Source organism: Haliaeetus albicilla, chromosome 5, assembly GCF_947461875.1.
Source record: "Haliaeetus albicilla chromosome 5, bHalAlb1.1, whole genome shotgun sequence".
Classification (NCBI taxonomy): domain Eukaryota; kingdom Metazoa; phylum Chordata; class Aves; order Accipitriformes; family Accipitridae; genus Haliaeetus; species Haliaeetus albicilla.
This window is the reverse complement of record NC_091487.1, coordinates 44110762-44129254: the sequence shown is the minus strand read 5'-3', so window position 1 is coordinate 44129254 and position 18493 is coordinate 44110762. Positions and strand designations below refer to the sequence as shown.

The 18493-nt window shown below is 49.7% G+C and overlaps 2 protein-coding genes across 8 annotated transcripts in view; one reads left to right on the top strand and one right to left on the bottom strand.

The window, feature by feature from the left end:
- Window positions 1-100: 100 nt before the first annotated feature.
- On the bottom strand, window positions 101-4513 carry ZNF408 (zinc finger protein 408). Of its 2 annotated transcripts, XR_011324829.1 has the most exons (4): window positions 4222-4513; window positions 3977-4149; window positions 823-3501; window positions 101-671 (listed from the first exon to the last, which is right to left on the bottom strand). XR_011324829.1 is itself a non-coding variant. In XM_069784510.1 (3 exons), exons 1-3 carry the CDS (start codon window positions 4479-4481, stop codon window positions 1586-1588), a joined length of 2349 nt encoding a protein of 782 aa, XP_069640611.1. In that variant the 5' UTR covers window positions 4482-4513; the 3' UTR covers window positions 101-1585. The 2 variants fall into 2 exon arrangements, 1 of the variants encoding a protein (XP_069640611.1); XM_069784510.1 differs by having other exon boundaries at window positions 101-3501.
- ARHGAP1 (Rho GTPase activating protein 1) overlaps window positions 4393-18493 on the top strand; it is a 27587-nt gene continuing 13486 nt past the window's right edge. The window contains exons 1-5 of one of the 6 annotated variants that reach the window (XM_069784527.1): window positions 4588-4622; window positions 9176-9355; window positions 9847-10030; window positions 10828-10920; window positions 16251-16280. In XM_069784527.1, the coding sequence (XP_069640628.1) occupies window positions 9892-10030; window positions 10828-10920; window positions 16251-16280 (262 nt within the window). In that variant the 5' untranslated portion in view covers window positions 4588-4622; window positions 9176-9355; window positions 9847-9891. Of the gene's footprint in view, window positions 4494-4539; window positions 4623-5269; window positions 9003-9175; window positions 9356-9846; window positions 10031-10827; window positions 10921-16250; window positions 16281-18493 lie in introns of those variants that run through there. The other 5 variants (XM_069784528.1, XM_069784530.1, XM_069784526.1 and 2 more) reach the window with 5 other exon arrangements.

The window sequence follows — 18493 nt, the reverse complement described above, 5'->3', positions numbered from 1 at the left end:
CCCCTCGTACGCCTGTGCTCCCACTGGTCTGTCTCCAAGCTCTCAGGGCAAAGACTAGGCTCATCTGCCCCCTGACTTTAAAGAAAATAATAGCTAAAAATAAGGACACCCAAAGGTTTATTAGCCAAATTCACCTTCCATCCTCACTTCACATCAAAGTGTGGTGGATCTGACGCTAGCATCTTGTCTGCAAACTGGTTGTAAAAGTTTATGGAAAAAGTTGAATGTAGGAACCGCAAAGAGCGACTTTTTGGATTGTCACATTATGGCATTTGTAGCACTCCAAAACTGTGCTACTGATGATTCCCTGGTGACACTATACCCTCCTCCTCTTGTGCAGTAGGCGTAAAAAGCCCAGAGAATTTAAGGCCCTAAACAAAACTTTTTTTGGGAAATGCAGATGTTAGAGAGGTGCAAGACAGAGCGCAAGAATAACTAAAACTGAGGACGCAGCAAATAAAAGCAGTGTTTGGGGCAAGTCTCAAAGATCTCTGTTAGGTCTGGTATTGTCAGTCTCTTCCTATGAGGTCAAGTTCACATGGCATTGGGAACTGTGCACATCCTTCCTGAAATGGGACCAATTTCCTTCAGCGTGTCTCAGTTGGCAAATGAGCACTGAAGATGGAGCAGTGGGAACACTGGGGTATAGTTGTGGTAGTGCTGTCTTTTAGCTTTTTGGTGCAGGAGCAGGAAAGAAGTGGAAGAGAGGAAGCAAGAATGTGAGAAAAAGACCAAGGGAAACAGATTAATGAACCCAACTTGAACATGGAGGGGAAAGGCAAAATATTCTGAACGTGCTGAGGTGAACTGCTGAACCCTTACCTGGAGAGGGAAGGAGCCTCTCAGCTGGGGACAGTGAAAATGCACTGTACAATGCTCTTCGCACAGCGAGACACAAAGCTATCCTTTCATGTCCTCAGACAGATCATCCAGTTACTGTAAGGCCAGGAAGCCGGCAGCAAGCAAAACAGGTGACAGTGGAGAAGGAACACTCAGCCCTAGCTCCAAGGCAGGACTTTGCTCCTGCTAATTGTGAAAAACGCTCTTCAAAAAACCTGCAACAGAGACACCTTGTAAACACTTGGGAAGCTGCTTCCCAGCAATGTCTGGCATCAGCATCACCTTCAAATGATGAGAAGTGCTACTGCGCTCCAAGAGTAAAAGCCCAGGAAAGTGCTTGAATAGCAACAATTAATTAGAGAAAGAAAAACTTGAAAGGAAGGCATTGTTCAAAGCCATTGCTTTGAGACTTCTCCTGCCTTCCCCATGGTGCACTGTGTAACAGAGGCAGAGCAGAAGCACTGCTCATTAATGCTGTGGGTGTCTTCTCTAAGAAATTATTCCCATCAACAGCCAAGAGCCAATGCCTTCCCTGCACCAGGCCCGGCTCATAGCTCCAAGGAGCAGCTACCGAAAAGACCCAGGTCTACCCAGGCAGTTACCTCCAAGACTGCTAATTCTGCCTGGGGCTGAGCCACAGGGCCTTGTTGCCACAGAAAGACAAAAGAGCTAGGTTTTTTTGTTGGGTTTTTTTACCCCACTTTAATAAGCACAGAAGAAGATCAGCCAGGGCAGGCTGGGATAGTCAGGTCCCAGACTCGACCTCCACCACTTCTGCCACTGCTCCAAAGCCCACCCCCTCCTGGATGATGACCACGTCACTCGGTGAGCCCTCATCCTGCACTATAATGCATTTGTCCTCATGCTTGGAGATGGTGATTTCAATGATGTCCTTTGCCAACAGCAAATGCCCAGCAGGCCTCCTGTGGGCACCAGGATCTGGGGGGCTGCCTCGAGACTGGTAAGTAGCAACGCAGTGACCGCTAGCTGTGATCAGCAGTTCAGCCTCATTTGCTGGCCCCGGCACCTCCACCATGAGCAAGGTGGGCTCTGCCGCAACCTCCTCCTGGCAGCCCTTCCTCTGAGGCTTTTTCCTTGCTGCCTGGGGTAGGTCCACAGCGAGCGAGGCCACTGCCGTGGCGAGTTCCTCCGGGTCCTTTTCCGCCTTGTGGGTGAGCACGTGGCGCGCAAGGCTCTGGGGAAGGGCGTAGCCCATGCCACAGAGCTCACATTTGTAGGGCTTGCCAGCCAGGTGGGATTTCTGATGGCGCCGCAGCTTCGTGGCCAGGGTGTAGGACTTGCCGCACTGCTCGCAGCGGAAAGGGCGCTCGCCTGTGTGCAAGCGCTCATGGGCACGTAGCGTGTGGGGGTCCCGCAGCGCCTTGCCGCACACAGTACACAGGTGGGCCTCACCTGTGTGGGAGATGAGGTGTCGCCGCAGCTCCGGCAGCTTGGGGAAAGCGTCGCCGCAGAAGCGGCACTTGTAGGGCTTCTCGCCCGTGTGCAGCCGGAGGTGCTCGCGCAGGTTGCTCTGCTGTCGGAAGTCCTTGCCGCAGTAAGGACAGGCGTAAGGGCGCTCCCCCGTGTGCAGGCGCATGTGATTGCGCAAGGAGCCGGGGTTGGCCAAGTGGCGTCCACATATGGCACACTGGTATCCTTTGGGACTAGTTGGGCCAGTCCCAGCGGCCAGGTGGATCTTCCTGTGAATGCGGAGAGAGGGCCGGCGCGCGAAGGCCTTGCCACACTGCTCGCAGGAGAAGGGGCGCTGGCCGGTGTGCAGGACCTGGTGTTCCTGCAAGTCTCGTTTGGTGCGGTAAGCCTTGTCACACTGGGTGCACTGGAAAGGCCGCACACCCCGGTGGGCCAACACGTGGGCCTTGAAGCTCTCCTCTGAACTATAGCTCTTGCCACACTCCGTGCACAGGAAGGGTTTGTGGCCAGCATGGACAAAGCGGTGCTTCTTGAGGTGGCAGAGCTGCAGGAAGGCTTTACCACACTCCCCGCAGCGGTACCTGCGCTTGATCATCTCCTTCTGGGATAGAGCTTTTGGTGGGGGGCCTGGGCTGCCAGAATGACCCTCCGCCAGCTCTGTATACTCCTCCTGCCCCTCAGGCCCCTCCAGTGGGCCCTTTCCCCCATGCTCTGGGGATGCCAGTCTGGAGTCTTTGGAAGCTTTGCTCTCTTTCTCACAAGTTTCTACACTCTCTCCTTCAGAAGGACTGGGCTGCTGGGATTCCTGCCCAGCTGTCCTGCCACCACAGTCCTGCAGGCACTCCTGGAGCTGGCTGGTCAGAGCATGCACCTTGCATGGCTCGGCAACCAAGCGAGCAGTGAGTCGAACCCCGCTTGAGGGCGACGACAGATCCAGGTCTCCTGGACATGCCTCTTTATGCCCCATCTCCACTTTTTCTGCTGCAGATCCGGGATCCACATCCTTGTCCAATTCTTCCTCGCACCTGCCATTGGCCTTAGTGGTTAAGATGGTCTCGAGGTGCTGATTCTCCGTCCTCACCGCCTTGGCTTCCCATGGCTGATGTTCAGAAGCTGTGCTTTCCTCTTCTTGCAGCCTGTGGAAACGTTTGGCAGCCAGCCTGCTAACCTCAGTAGGGACATCAAGGACTGCAGTTTCATCAGCCACCATCCTGGAGACATCGGGATCCCCTGCACAAACACAAAAGCACGGTGGGTGAATTAACACTGGCTGTTCTATACGACACAACTGCTGCTGGATCAGAGGACCATGAACGTTGGAGACATGCTCTGCTGTGCACTAATCCTGGGGCCCTGGCATGAAACCCGTTATTTGTGTGACTTTTTTCCTTTTAAAACTGGGGAAGGTAGGGGAAAATCTCTGTTCTCTCACCCCAGACAGTATCCGTGCACTACTTCTAGTATTTCACAGGCAGCATTTCCAGGAGATACCACCGTGACTGGCATAAAACAGGGCGGCACGCTGCGTTCTCGGCGGGTAGCTCTTCAAAGTGACTCAAGGTCAGGACCGCAATCCGAACGCGCCAGGGCACAGACCCCGGCGAGAACAGCCGAAGGCGCTGGGTCGCCAGCCCCCCAAAAACCGTCAAGGCCAGGCCGTTCGTTTCACCCAGGCTGGGAAGCGGGTTCCCGGCGCGGCACCTACCTGCCAGGGGCTCCGCCGCCGTCCCACCGGCAGCGGCCCCGCGGGCCTCTTCGGGCCAGTAGAGCAGCTCCGCGCCCGCCGGGATGGGCCGCCGCGCCCGCAGCTGCAACCGGCCGCCCTCCCGGCCCAGCGCCACGTTGGCCTCCGCCTCCTTCGGGCTCCTCCGCACCAGGCTGCAAGGCACGGCCACAGCGTCGGCCGCGGGTACGGCCGCCCGCCGCCTCCCGCCGACCCCCGGTACTCACCTCCTCCACCCCGGCCCCGCCGCCGCCTCCTCCTTCTCCTCCCCGGCCCCGCCGGGCGGCCCCAGCGGCGCCCCGACCGGCAGGGCCCGGCCCACGCACCACACGCCCGTGCCCCGAACCCCGGACAGCGACGGTCCCAGCGCCAGCCCGGGAGGCAGGTTCCGCAGCGCCGGGCAGGCGGAGACGGGAGGTTCCTCGGGACCCGGCCGCCCACCGCCGCCGCCGCCCGCGGCGGACAGGCCGACACCGGGGGACTCCATGCCGGCGGAACGGTGCGAGGCGGGGGCGGCGGGCGCGCCCGGAACGGCGAGCGGGGCGGAGCGGGGCGGTGTTGGCCGCCGCGCTTCCGGCGGGCGGCGGATTGACAGGCGGCCGGGCCGGGGCCGGGCGGTCAGCGGCCGGTAGGTTGCCGGCGGGCGGGCTGGGGCGCACCGGGGTGTGGGGGGAGAAGCGCAGCCGGGTCTTTTCGTGGCAGCAGCGGGAACCGGGGCTGGGTCGCGGGGCCGCGGCGGCCTGGCCTGGTGCTGCCGGGGTGGGGCTGAGGCTGAGCGGGCGGGCCGGGGCCCCGAAACCCCTGCTCGGGTGTTGCCGAGCCCGGTGGGGGGGGAAGGCGGTTATTTCTGTGGGAGACGCCGAGCCCGGGGGGGGGGAAGGAAGGCGGTTATTTCTGTGGGAGACGCCGAGCCCGGGGGGGGGGGGGGGGGAAGGCGGTTATTTCTGTGGGAGACGCCGAGCCCGGGGGGGGCGGGGAAGGCGGTTATTTCTGTGGGAGACGCCGAGCCCGGGTCCTCGCTGCGGGGCGCGGCGGGAAGAGTCTCCGCGGGGCACCCCGGGCGGGGAGAACAGGGGCTCGGAGGCCGCGGGGGTTTTTTTTTAGTCAGGTCTGTGGTGTTGGGGGTGTAGCTTGCTGCCGGAGCGGGGTACGAGGCCGAGCTGCTGGCTTGTCCCGTCCGCAGCGGCGGAGGGGGGGGGGGGGGGCAACTTGTCGTCCCTCTTGGTGCCTCACAGCGGGGGCTGCGAAACGTCCCTCCGTTTTAGGGGGTCGGCAGGTTGTGTGGGGACTCGGGGGTTTTCTTTTCACGGCGTAAACAGCTAGATCTTGGAGTCTTTTATTTGAATCTTGAGGTTGGCTGTGGGTTGTCGCGGGAGCTCGGTCCGAGGGGATGGGAGAGAATCAGGCGTGTGGTGGGGAGGAGGAGGAGGAGGAGAGGTGCAGCCCCTGCAGGGCTGTGTGTGGCCCCCCCTCCCCGTTTCCTCACATGCTCCGCGTGTGATGGGTGAATCCTGCGCGGCACTGATAGGAGCCTCTGTACTTGGTGCTGCAGCTGCGAGGGAAGAAGCAGAGCTCAGCGCTTTTGCTCTCAGACCCTGCAGAGAACCACTAAGAGGAGGTTGATTGCTGGCTGGGGTGGATTTCCAGCGGGCACAGAGGTGGCCTTCAGCACAGGGTTTGAGATGGCTGGAGAAGGAAGGCTGCTCATTTAAAAAGCTGTTAGAATAATGAAGGACCAAAGAGTTTCCCTGAGCAGTGGTGTGTCTGTCCTGAGGGAGTTGGTCACAGTAAGCCAGACAAAGCCTGGCTATTGACCATTCAGTTCTTTTGGGGTAGTACCGGAGTAGTGATGCTCTCAGTGGTATCATCAGTCTTGATGTGAAGGGAGACTTGGGCTGGAACTTTCTCAGTGAGTCTCAGTCCTGGAGCTCATTCACGTGAGTGAGTACTTTGAAGGTCTGCTGCTGAGTAACTGCTCTCTTTTTTTTTTTGCAATGTGCTCGATGTTAAGACTATGCCAAAGTGCAGGGGCTTGATTGCTGTGTACAGAAAAACAGACATTTGTGCGAATGAAATGAAACTGGGAGGAGGTGCAAACAGCAGCAGAGTCAGAAAAAAATAATACAGTCACTCCGGAACTGGGATTCCTTTGGGTCTGAGCATTGCTTGTTAATTGGGCAGGGAAGAAGAGGCCACTTGGCTTTTCTAATTCTTTATTGCGTGTAAGTACAGGTCCAGATGCATGGACGTATCTTGATGTGTAGATTTACTTCTGAATTAATCGTATATCTGGAAGAAAAACAGGAAAAGGAAACTGCCGAGTAGGTGCAGCATAGAAATAAGTGATGGAAATTAGTGAAACAAACTGCAGATAAAATCAGTCTGCATGAACAGCAGCTACCAAGACTTCATAGATACAAGTGAACTGTCTTCCCTGGGTAAATTCTGGTGGGATCTTGCATAAGGAATCTCCAGCTCAGGATTTGTGTGAAAATTGTATTTTAAAGGGCTGAGGTTTCTCTCCTTCAGCGGAACTTGCTGTTCTCCAGCACATCTCTCTGTTACCAAGAAAGCCAATTTTTATTAGACAGCAAGTGTTCAGGTTCAACCAGTGTAGGTTCAGAAAACACACTTAAATGCTTGGAAAAAGGGAAACATTTGGCTCTTTAGAACCTGGCAGTAAGTAAATGCTTCTGATGTCAAGTGTGATTCTTTAGTTTTTAAATGTTTGACTAGGCTTTTTACTTTTTAAATCTAGGTACATCATTTTTCTTACCTTATGATTGACTATACAGGGCGTATCACTTGCATCTTGTCATGACGCCTATCTAAAACAAGTGGGATTCTTAAATTGTGCTAAGTCTGGTGAAATGCTGTTTTTTGACAACCACTTCACTCTTATACTGATACAGACGGACTTTCTGTTCAATGACAAGCCCTGCTTATGGGTCATTTTTGAGTACCCAGGGAAAAATCTCATGCAGCTGTGCTGTCAGGAAGTGAAATGTATACCCTTATACTAAGATCCCCAAGTAGTTTCTTACATCCTAACTCCAGGTCTCTCCTTCTCAGTGTCTGCTAGTTCCCAGGCATTTGGAGGATTATGTTTCTCCAAACTGTTCTAGGGTTACCTGATGTGGGACCCCGTGCTTTGGTCTGTTGCGCTGTTGGGAAAGGGCTGGGGAAAATTATGCAAAAAACCTTCTGGGGCTCTCTGGGAGCTACAGTCTGGGTCACAAGAAGAACCTGAAATCTGAGAGGTCTTCTGCTCTGGATCCTCCTTCCATTAACATTTCTGCCATGGACCACTAACCTAGAGCCAAGGAATGGAGCTGCCTGGCTGGCTGTGAAAAGCACGTGGAGGCATCTGGGCAGTCTGGTCTACCCTTCCAAGGGGTAAGGAAGGTTTTGGCAAGAGCGCTATCCACTGGGCTCTCTTTCCCCTGTGGAACTGTAAGGATCCTACTAACAACTTCCTTCTTCCACATGGTGCCACACTAGGATTAATTTTATGCCTGAGGGGAAGTCCCCCAGTGCTGTCTAATAACCAGCTCTTCTGCCTCTGATCAAGCGCTGCAAGTTGACTGTGAAGCCAAGCTGTGAACCATATGGGGACAAGTGAGGATGCTTGGTGTCTTGCTGGCCCTATGGCAGCACCATCACTGCTCCGTGGGAAGATTTGGATTTGGTCCCTAAGCGCTTCAGGACCTCACTTTGGGGACGCTGTTGCTACTAGGCATCCCCAAGAATCTGACATGAAAGGCATCTCAGTGGATGGCAGCAGTTGAATGTAGGTCCTCTGTCCCCACCAGGGCCGGGAAGTCTCCGGGAGCTGGGAATGCTGAGGGGCTGCCCTGGGGGACCATGGATGCCTCCTTAGTGTGGGGTGCTGGGTTGTGGGGCTGCTGAGCTGCAGCAGGGAATGCTTTAAGCACACTGAGTCATGAGAGTTGGTGCCTGGCGTTACCATAGAAATTGGATCAACTGCTAGGGGTGGGGAGTCCTTGTCCCTTTGCTCTGCTGCTGCGTGGTTCCAGCATGAGCTCACGGTGCAAGGGAACCTGATTTCTTGCTCCTTGTCCCTTTGAGGTCAGAGGAGGTCAGACAGCTCTTGCAGCCCTCACCAGAGAGCAGGGAATAATTTTGCTTGGGTCTCCGCTTGGCTGCAGTGGTCAGACCCTGTGTGTTTTCTGTGCTGTCTTGGTGATCCGCTGCCCAGATATCTCTTGCTCTTTCATATTTCTGCAAACTTATTTCATTTGCTTAGCAATAGCTCCCAGTCCTTTGGGAGCCCCAGGGAGGTGAAAACTGGTTGTAAAATGATGAATAGCAGATAAGTGAGGGCAGGAAGTAATAAGCATGGAGTAGTCCAGAAGGAGGGGACAAGCACTGAATGTCTAATTTCCCGTACTCTCGAAATACATCCCCAAGCTTGGTCACGAGTGTTGCCCTGAGCATGGATGTGATGCCTTCCAGTGCTCAGTCTCTCACAGGTTTTCTCCTCTGGGCTCACAACTGAGTAACTGTTTCATCATCTTCTCTGGATAAATATACACATTCAGTCTCTAGGGATGGAAGATGCTAAACATCGTTGCCCCTCCATTCTGCTCAAGGAAATAGCTTTACTGTGAATATAATCTTGCCACACAAAGGCGTTGTGCCTCCTCAGATCGTCTTTGAACTCTTTGCTCTCCTCATAATGCAAAATAAGCACAAACCCGGCTGAGAAACAGTGTTACAGTCTTGCTGATGCAAGGTGTCATTTTGTTTTGCTACAGTTCCTCTTGGCTTGTTGCCTGTTGGCTGCTGAATTACTGTCGGTGTGGTCTGTGTGAGCAATCCAGATCTATGTACTTGTCCTTTCCAGTGTTTCCTTGCTTACTTCCAGGACACTGACTTTAGAGGATAACAGCTGTTTCCTAGGGGTTGTCCCTAAGAATTGGTACTCTTAGGAGGTGCTCTGTGCTGCGCTAGCTCAGTCCGGGGTTTGACACACCTTCTGCTCCAGGTAAGAGTGAGACATATTTGCAAGCAGCAGCAAACATGCTGACCTGTCTGTTTCTTGGACCCTCTTAATTCTTTGGTCTCCTCGGTATTATGGCATGCTTGGTGAAAAATACTCATTCTAGCAATATGGCTTTAAATTAAAGAGGTGATTCCTGGCTGCTTGCTGTCATGTAGGAGAAAGGACTTGCTGGATGATGCTGAAAGAAGATGAGGGTTTTGTGTGTATTGTTCTCCCTGTCTTACTAGCTCAGCCTACGAAATCCTGTTTTAAGAAGCTGTTCACTTCTGTGTTCAGATCCCAGCATGCTGAAGCACCCACTTTGGTGTTGTTGAGAGCTCTGGCCCTCCCTTATGGTGAGAAGAGGGGGGGTGATTCCTGGGACAGCTTCCAGCACTGGGCCAACTGTGGAAACAGCTGGGCTTTGTGCCAGCCTTTTGGAGGGAGGGGGAGCTCAGAGCTGGTGCAGTGAGTGTATCAAGCAGGGGCTGGTGTAGCCTGTCGCCTTCCTCAGCGTCTTGCTGCTGCTCCTGTTTCAGGAGAGAAACTGCTCTTTACAGAGCTGTGGTCAAGCAGAGACTCGCTGAGAGGGTTGGTAAAGGCTCCTGATGGCCTTCTGATAGCAATAGGCATGAAAGAATCTGACATAAGAAAGAATCTGTCATATGCTGGTGCTCCTGGCTTGGAGGAGGAGGAGTTGTTCCTGCCTGTGTTAAGGGGGAGGGGAAGTGTGATCTCTGGATAAGTAAAGATAAGGGAGGATTTGGGGAAGATCAGCCAGAAGAGGAAGAGCCTCTATGGGGAGGTAAGCTTGTGATCTCCGTGTCTCACCTAGCAATCTCTGCAGTCCTTGTTCTAGACGCTGCAAAATAAACTGCGGTATTTGGGGACCATGGCTGCAGACCCGCTCTCGGAGCTTCAGGATGACCTGAACCTGGATGATACCAACCAGTCCCTCAGCCAGCTCAAACTGGCCTCCATAGATGATAAGAGCTGGCCAGCAGATGAAGCCCCTGCTTTTCCTAAATCGGGTAAGTATCCTGCTTGTTTGGGGTCTGGGTTTTGGCCAAAAAGGAATTGTTCTGCAGCACTGTGGTCATGTCTACATATACAGAGAGCCCCAGCTCTATTTGAAAGCTTTAGAGATGCATTAATCTTGTACCACACCCAAGTGAATTAGCCCTGCCATTGAACAGCACTAAAAAGCTCAGAGCCAGCTGATGTAAACATATTCTTCTCAGTCCTGTGGGTGGCTGCACTTTGGTGCTGACAGGACAGACATGCTGTAAGTCCTTGAGTGTCCTCTGTTATGGTGTCTTGCAAGATAGTTTGGCCTTCCTGAGTGGAAGGGTCTTGAGCTTCCATGTGGGAGGCAGGGCTGGAGATCTGAGTTGTTGCTCTGAAATCCTGTGCTATGGACTGCTGCCCAAAGAGGTCAGGGAAATTAGCTCAGGGCCATATAGGACGGCCATCCATCAAGGGACGATGTTAAGATCCTCCTGCTCTAAAAAGCCATGATGGTGCCCTTGGCACTTGGGTTTTGGTCTTTGCGAATGTTTGTGACGCATCTGAACAGTCATTTTTGAGAGGGTGTGCAGTCTGAGGGACGTGTATAGACCTCATAGGATTGACAGGTCTCTTTTGAAGTCATTGCTGCTCTTGCCCACTCAGAATTTCAAAGGTGGGTTTCCAAGGTGGACAGGTGCATACCTTAGTCCCTCCCATGTTGAAGAGCCATTTTTTTCTCATCCCTCTGTCTCTAGCGTACCCCTCGCCAAGGTGCTCCAGATCCCTTCTCCTAAGTGCTTGTTCCTTGTGTTTTGTGCAGAGGACTCCAAAGGCTCCCCGGAGCCCGTCACTCACCTGCAGTGGGATGATCCCTACTATGATATCGCACGGCACCACATTGTGGAAGTAGCAGGTAGTGATATTTCTGTTTTCTCCGTTGATGTCTTTGCAGCTGGGCTGAGGAAGGTTCTTTCTAATGGGTTTGTGGGGGCACCTGCTATATGCCAGGCCCAAATGGCAATGACAGCTGGCATTGTAAAGAGGAGCACCAAACTTCTTGAATGTTTGCAATATGTGTAATTTTCTTGTTGACCTTGGTTAAACTTGCATTCCTTCTTGGCTCTTACTGCCTTGATTATATTATTAGGAGGACTCGGTTGCTTTTGCTGAATTGTTTTAGATGTGGCACTTGACTACATCCTGAGCACAAGATGTGTTTTTTGCATGATAATGCCACAGAAATTATCTAGTTACAGCAGTACTGTTGCAAGGTCCTCAGCTGACTGAGTAATCCACAGTAGGTCTGGCAGCTCTTTTACATCTGAATGGCCAGAGCTTGCCATCCTGTCCAGAAACAACGTCTACAGAAGTCTGAAATAGAGGGAATAGGCCCATGGGTCACTGCAAGGAAAGGCTTGACCATTCAGAGTCACAAGCATTCGGATTTTTTCTGTGTGGTTGTCTTATCCGTATTATTTTAATTATACTAACCCTTGGTGATTTACTGATGGGACCTCCATAAGAAAGAGTTTTGGGGGTAGTTTTTAGGTTGCTGTGGTAAGTCTGAGGAAAGGGTAATCCCAGTTTGTCTTGCGTTCCTTGTTTTTTAAAAAAAAAAAGCGCCTCTTCAACCTGTTGTGACTTGATTCACACTTCCTCCTTGATTACCTGTAGCCACCTCCTACCCCTCCTATTGCCATTTCTCTGTGCCTTGGTGCCTGCCCCACAAGTGAATTTGCAGTGAAGCAGAGGCGCAAGCTGGAGTCCCCTCTGATTCAGGGTTGTTCTGCAGCGAGGGTTTGACCACAGAGGGAAGATTCACAGTCACTTACCTTGGTAAGAGTTGTCCTGACATCATTCTTCTCTGGGCTGTCCTCTAGAATGAGCTTTCTCTCTCCTAACCTCTCATGTTACATCTTTTGGGGAACAAAAGGATAATGGCACACTCAACACTTTGTTGTTCTTTGTCTTCTGTGTGCCTCTGGCTGCTCGGGTTGACAGACCAGGTGTTTAGCATTTGGGCCATTATGTCTTGTAGATTTGCCACAAGTGCTTTCATTTGCAAATGTGTTACTAACCTTCTTTTCCATGGGGCTGGAGTTTCAGGACTGGGGTTAATAGAGTTCTGCACCCTGGCCTCCCTACTGCTGAAACTGGGAAGGGACAGATGTGTGGCTCCACCGTTTCAGTGATAATAGCTCTAATATTTGGAATGCAAATGGCAGAGGTAACTGGTGTTTCTGGGCTCTGGGAGCTGGTGAGTTAAATGATACTGTTGTGTGCTTCAGACAAAGCTTCAGACCAAGTGCTTAGCAGAGAGTTTAGATCAGAGACATTGATAAGACTGGAATGTCAGCCCAAACCAAGGATGTACTTTGTGTGCTGCCTTCTGACGTAAGCACCAGGCTTTCTGCGGGATTTCTGTATCCAGGTAACATTTTTTTTTCCCAAGCTCTCTGAATGAAGTATCACTCCAGCAGAGGTGTGTCTCAATGGCTGTTGGAATGCAGCCATTTGACACGTTGTCTAGGATAGCAAATGAAGAATTCTTTAACTTCCTGAAAGGATTTTGGGGTGATATGATGGCTGACTGGGAGGCATGCCTGCATTCTGAAAGAGATCTCTTCCTTGTGGTGGTTTAAACTTGTGTTTCTAGTGAGCTCTCTGTCTCTGTACAGTGCAGAAGCAGCTCAGAGAAGCTTCTGTTGTTGGCTGGTCCTGGCCAATTTTCACTGGTAGCTGGTTTATCTGAAAGCCTGTGATGGTCCCACACACAGAACGTGCTGCAATGCCTTTCTTGGCATTGAAAGAGCTAGTAGCACAGCTCCAGATAGCAGATGTGCTGCTCCATAGTTTTGAGACTTGCTGTGTCTCATCTCCTGAAAGCAGGATTTATGAAGTTGATCAAAGGGGCCTGAGTTGTAATCTGGGCTCTGGGGTGAAGCTGTTTGTTCAGTTTTCTTGGTCAATAATTAATAACGTTAACTGTTTGGAGAATCAGACAGGGTAATGTTCTCTGGGCTGTTGTTGGAGGCAAACAATCCAGGAGAATCTGGAAAAATCCTATTAGAAGTAGCCTGGAGAATCAAAATCTCACTAGAGGATTAATATGAAACTGTTTGGATCTGACTCTACTGACAAGTTGTGCTTCTCGGCACCTTCACGTGCAATGAATGCTCGCCAGGCTGAGACTGAAACAAAATAGCTCCACGCCCAGTTGTCTTCTAAATATTAGCAAATGGCAGCAGACCAAGGGTAGTTTTGTCCATTTTGCTGATTTATGAGCTTTCTCTCCCGTGTCCTTCCCTTTTCTGCACTTCAGAGCAGAAAGCATATGGCTAACTCTGTTCCTGCCTTCCCTGAAATATATTCTGGGACGATGATGCTATTTTGAGACAAAAGCAGAAGACTAGTTCCCATCCTTGGGCTGAACTCCGTGATCCCAGGGTTATCCTGTGTGGTCAGAAAAGTAATTGCTTCTTGCAGGATGGGTGCATGGTGTTAATAACTTACTAAAAGCCCATTTTTGATGACAAAAAGTTAGTGCACTAGTTTTCTATCTGACCTTAATTTCTGATGCAGTTCAAGGCACGCTGGATTTGAGTATCCTGGCTATCTGGTGTAAAGAGGGAAAATAATATTGAAAAACATTTTGCAGAATTTACTAGAAAAACAAGGGCTTTGGTTTTGTTTTTCACTTACAAATAGTGCAGCAGTTTCATGGAGACTCTCCTTTGTGCCCTATGCTCCTGTCTCTTCTGGGAGGACTGGGATCTTCCTGGAAGAGGCTGTCCATGGGGAAGGAGCAGGCATGTCATTGCTGTGCAGTGGTGTGTCACAGGAAGATGGCAGCAAAAGGCGTCCAGGTCACAGTTCTGAGGGAATACCATAGCATTGTTATGAATCAGAATATTTTCATTTTGGGAAACCTTCTTTCGGTTCTGGGATTCAGTGCTTTTCTGAAGGAAAGAGATGATACTCTGCCTGTCCTTTCAGACCTGCCTTAATGTACATGGCTCTGGAGATGTCTCTGTGTGGTTGTGCTCTTCTTGACTCCGAGTTCCTCTTTTTGTGGGCATTGTAGCAGAGAAATTCATCTTTGCACGTGGCTAGAATTTGGAGCAGAAGCGGCTTGATTTCACTGCACAAACCACTTCTGCAAAGTGTGGGTTTTTTCCTTGCTCACATTACATAGTGTTCGGAGGAGATGCAGGCTTCTGGTTGAAGACTGTTGAGGAACTGTCCCAAATTTCTGTTATGTTTAAGAGTTTCTGTATCATCCTGCTAATTCTTATATGGCAAAGGTGCTGCTTCCATCTCCTTTGGGGATGAGGCAGACTAGGGTGACATAATCTTGGCCTTGAATTTCAGCAGAGGCTGAATTGCAAGAATATGGCAGGTAGTTAATAACAGTCTGAAGGAGGTCTCTGGAGATGGCGGTGCCTGCTGGAAACATGGGGCTGTGTGGGAAGAGCAGGGCTCTTGACAGCTCACTGGCAATGTGTTCCTTCCTCGTTCTGCCCAGTCCGAAATAACCGGTCTCACCTTTGTGGTTAATATGCAAACCTATAGCTATGAGGTGCATCAGCGTTCCCATTTTACACAATAATTGGCTTTCTCCCTTTTGGAATAAGAAAACTGGGGCTTAACATAGGATTGGCTTATGAATTTTCTGCTGCTGTGGAGGCTAGAAGTTGATGTAGCGCTTGTCAGGAGAGTGGCCATCACTATTTACTTCAGCTATGTAGTCCCTGCCTGATGACTTTAAAGCTTTGATGAAGCTCAGAGCATGTTTCTGCTAGTTTTTGTGGGAAATCTGCCTCACACCATTAATTGGCAGTCTGTAGGGCTGCCCTGGCAGAGGAGTCGTGATGTTAGTGTGTGTAAGACCTGCGACTGAAATGGGAAAGCAAGGCAGAGAGCTGAGGGTGTACCTTCTTGAGTATTAGTAGATTGAAACTGCAGTTTCAACAGTATCTTATTTTCAATGGTGAATCTGGTACCAAACCTACATGAAAAGCAATGCAGCTGGCTGTCGGCTGCAGGTGCCAAAGTTGTAACTAGTGCTGATGATTTGCTTTTGTTGTCAGTGATTGACATGGGGAGGTTGAATCAATCTTTGAGCACCAGTAGCTGTTGTTTCACTAAGCAGGCAAAAGTAGAAGTTGCAGGCAAAACTTGTGATGAAATTATGTTGCTGTGTGTCTTTGGCAGCTAATGGGGCTCAGCAAAGGCCTCTGGTAGCAAGGGTCCTTTTCCCTTCCAGTATGGTACATTATTATTGGTTTCATTAATACAGGGTGCCTGCATTTCTGCTGCTTTTGGATGTAGTTTCTGGCCTTTTTTTTTTTTTTTTTTTTTGTAAAAGAGGATTTGTATGTTTTGGAATGATGAGTTGCTTCTGTAGAATTGGCCCATCCAAAGCAAGACGAGCTGGTGCACCATGTTTTGACATGTAAGATCAAGGGAGTGGAGAGTTTCTAAGGGATTCTAAGTTTCTAAGGGAGACCAAGGGAATGGAGAGTTTCTTTCTAGAGCCCTGCTCTGCTCAGGCTCCTGTCTTGATAGGCCCATGTGCATCTGTTGCATATATAGCTGTGGGAGTGATGGAAAGGGGCTGGGCATAGCAATAAATGCCTTCATAGACCCCTCCCTGCCCAGAGAAACCTTTTTTCTTTTTTCTAACTAGCAGTTTATTTTTTTTAATCAGAATCTACTAATTTTTTTTTTAAAGCTACGGGTGTGTTGAAGATCTAAATTGTCCTCATCTTCAGCTTATTAGTGAAATTTAGCTTCTTGCAAAACAGTCTGTTGGATGTGTTATTCATATGGCATGATGCCATTCTCTATACACTTCTGAAGTGGTTCAAAGGATCCTGACTTTCAGAATTAGTTGTGTTTAACCCTTTTAAAAGTGGCAGTATGGCAGTTGCCATTTTGCTGGTAGGGGAAGTGTAACAGTAAGGGCCAGAAACTTGACTATGATTATACAGAATTAGTTGCAAATTCAAGAAAGACATTCAGGAATCATGGGTTGCTATTACCCCCTCTAATTGTTAGCTAAGGTTGCTGTGGAGAGGAGATTGGGGAAAGATGAAGTAGAAGGAGCCTGGCTGCTGCAAGACAGCAACGAAATGCATCCCAGCGGCAATCTGGCTAGACTCTGAGACTTTATACTCAAGATTACTTTCTGGGAAAGGGTGCGAAGCTTGGCTTGCTTTAACTTTGTTTCTGTTCCTCCAGACCAGGGTGCACTTGATGGGGCCCAACCAGGTAGGTAGATTTTTTGTGGCACTAACATTTGGTACTGTAGCTGTAGATCATGGTATTCCTTTAGCATGACCGTGGCCTGTAGCTGGACTGTCTCAGGGGAGCCCAAACTTTGCTCAGCCTTAGGCTGCACTGGCAACTTTTCAGGAGTCCAAAGGCTGCACAAAATTATATTCTGAGGGCTGGACCTCTGCCTCAGGCACAGCAGAATCATCTGAGCCAAATTTTGCGTGTGGGCTTTACTTTGGGGCTCTTGGGTCTCAGTATAAATCCTGTTCCTCTTCTGTCATGGTGGTGGCCTGCTTGGACCAGTTCAGTTGGAATTCAGATTTACCTCCTTGTCACGTGTGCTTTGGAAGTTCATCCTGGGATTACTTCTTGTTCCTTCATATGATCTGCTGCTGCGCTCACGTGCTAAGCAGCTGGCGCTTAAACTGGATTCTCCAACTGAAAATAACTGTCACCTATTTCTTCTCCATTTGGCTGCAGAGATATGTTTTGGTAATTTGTTCCTCATTCTAGCCTGAAGCTGTGCTAGACTGCTCAGTGCTTGCTGAGCATTTGTTAATACTCTCTAGACTTCAGTCCCAAGCCTTAGGAATTTGGCTGCTGATGCTTCCGCACTTCTCAATGTAGATGAAAACTTCTCTTGGTGTGAAATTCTTTCTGCTGTTTCTGAGCAGCAGGCCAATACCTTCGCATAGTCCATGGAAATGCTGATCCTCACTGCCTCATTAGGTGGGCTCTTCTTCCCCCTTTGCCATATGCTTAGGCATCCTCCCACTTTGCATTCTTTATCTGACACTCTAGTATATTTTGTATCAGAGCTGTAGTCACTTGATAAGGGTTTATGATTCTGGCAGTGTTTGGATGTTGGGAATAGCTAGATGGAAGATGGCATGTATTAAAATACTTCTACTTTGAGCTCCTTACCTTCTTTTCCTGAGGGGCTAAATCCACTTCGGAATTCAGCAGGCAACTAAAATCTACTGTGCTTGAACACTGCCCAGCTGTGTCATAAGCTTGGCAGGAACCTGAAATTACATTAGAGAAGTTTTTTACTGACAGTGGCTCTGATAAACATCCTAAGCTTTGTGAAACTTGTGTAGTACTGTTCCAGAATTCTGTAGTGGTGTCCTCTCCTTGACTCTGAACTCTGTTAACTTTGCTGTTTTACCAATAACACTAGCTTTTGGTGGCAAGTTTTACCTGTCTGCATTCTCTCAGTATCAAAGTACCAGGATATTCCCATTTGAATGTTTCATTGAGGTGGGTCCTCAGCCAAGGGTACCTGATGAAGGTAGGAATGAATGAGCTGGGTGTCTGGACTGCAGTTACACTGCCAGTGAGTAGTATGACAGCCTCCAATCATGGCATAAAGGTTAACAGATATATTTCTGGAGAAATACCTAGAAATACTTAGCAGGATTTGCAGGTCAAGTGTATATTTTCTGTGTTGGCTGTACAGATTCATTTAATAGAGTCTCCATCTCAGGACAGTGCTACCTTGATATGAATTTCCGCTCTGATATGTTTGTATTGTTGCAGGTTTCAATCTGAAACATTAGCCTCAGTATTTAAACTTCAGCCTTTTTAGAAGTATGGTCCTGCACTGATGGCTTGGAACCACAGCAATGATATTCCTTGCCCCTTGTGTCAAAAGTGCACTGGAAATGATGCTCTTTGGGTGAGAGGAAAAACTGAGTTTGGGCCTTAAAAGCACCATAACAATGTTCAGGAGAATTATCATGTCCATCAGTGCTACAAGTTAATATCTCTTTAGATGAGCAGCTGTCTTGACTGGAGAGGCTTTGCATATTGGCTACTGTCTTGCTCTTTGTTGTTTAAAAAAAAAAAAAAAAAGTATCTGAATTACCTTCTATAGGGACGTAGTTTAATTCCAGTGTAGATTGTAAGTTCATACTTCAAAAATATTTTCAAAAGTATGCACGTTGTTCGGGTGTTCTGTGAGTACTGATGGTATATAATTGTTTCTTTTTTGGTTTGTTGTTAACTATTGAGTGTTCCTCATCTGGGAGAGGTAGGAGACAACCTGAAAAGCTGAATGATTACTTCATGGTCTATGGTTGTATTCAATGGAAACTTTAGCTATTTGCAATTGCAAACAAGGGCTGAAAGCCTACGTACATAAGATTAATATTGCAAACAGGAAAGCAAACAGTACAAGGGATGAAGCATCTGGGAAAGATCAAACA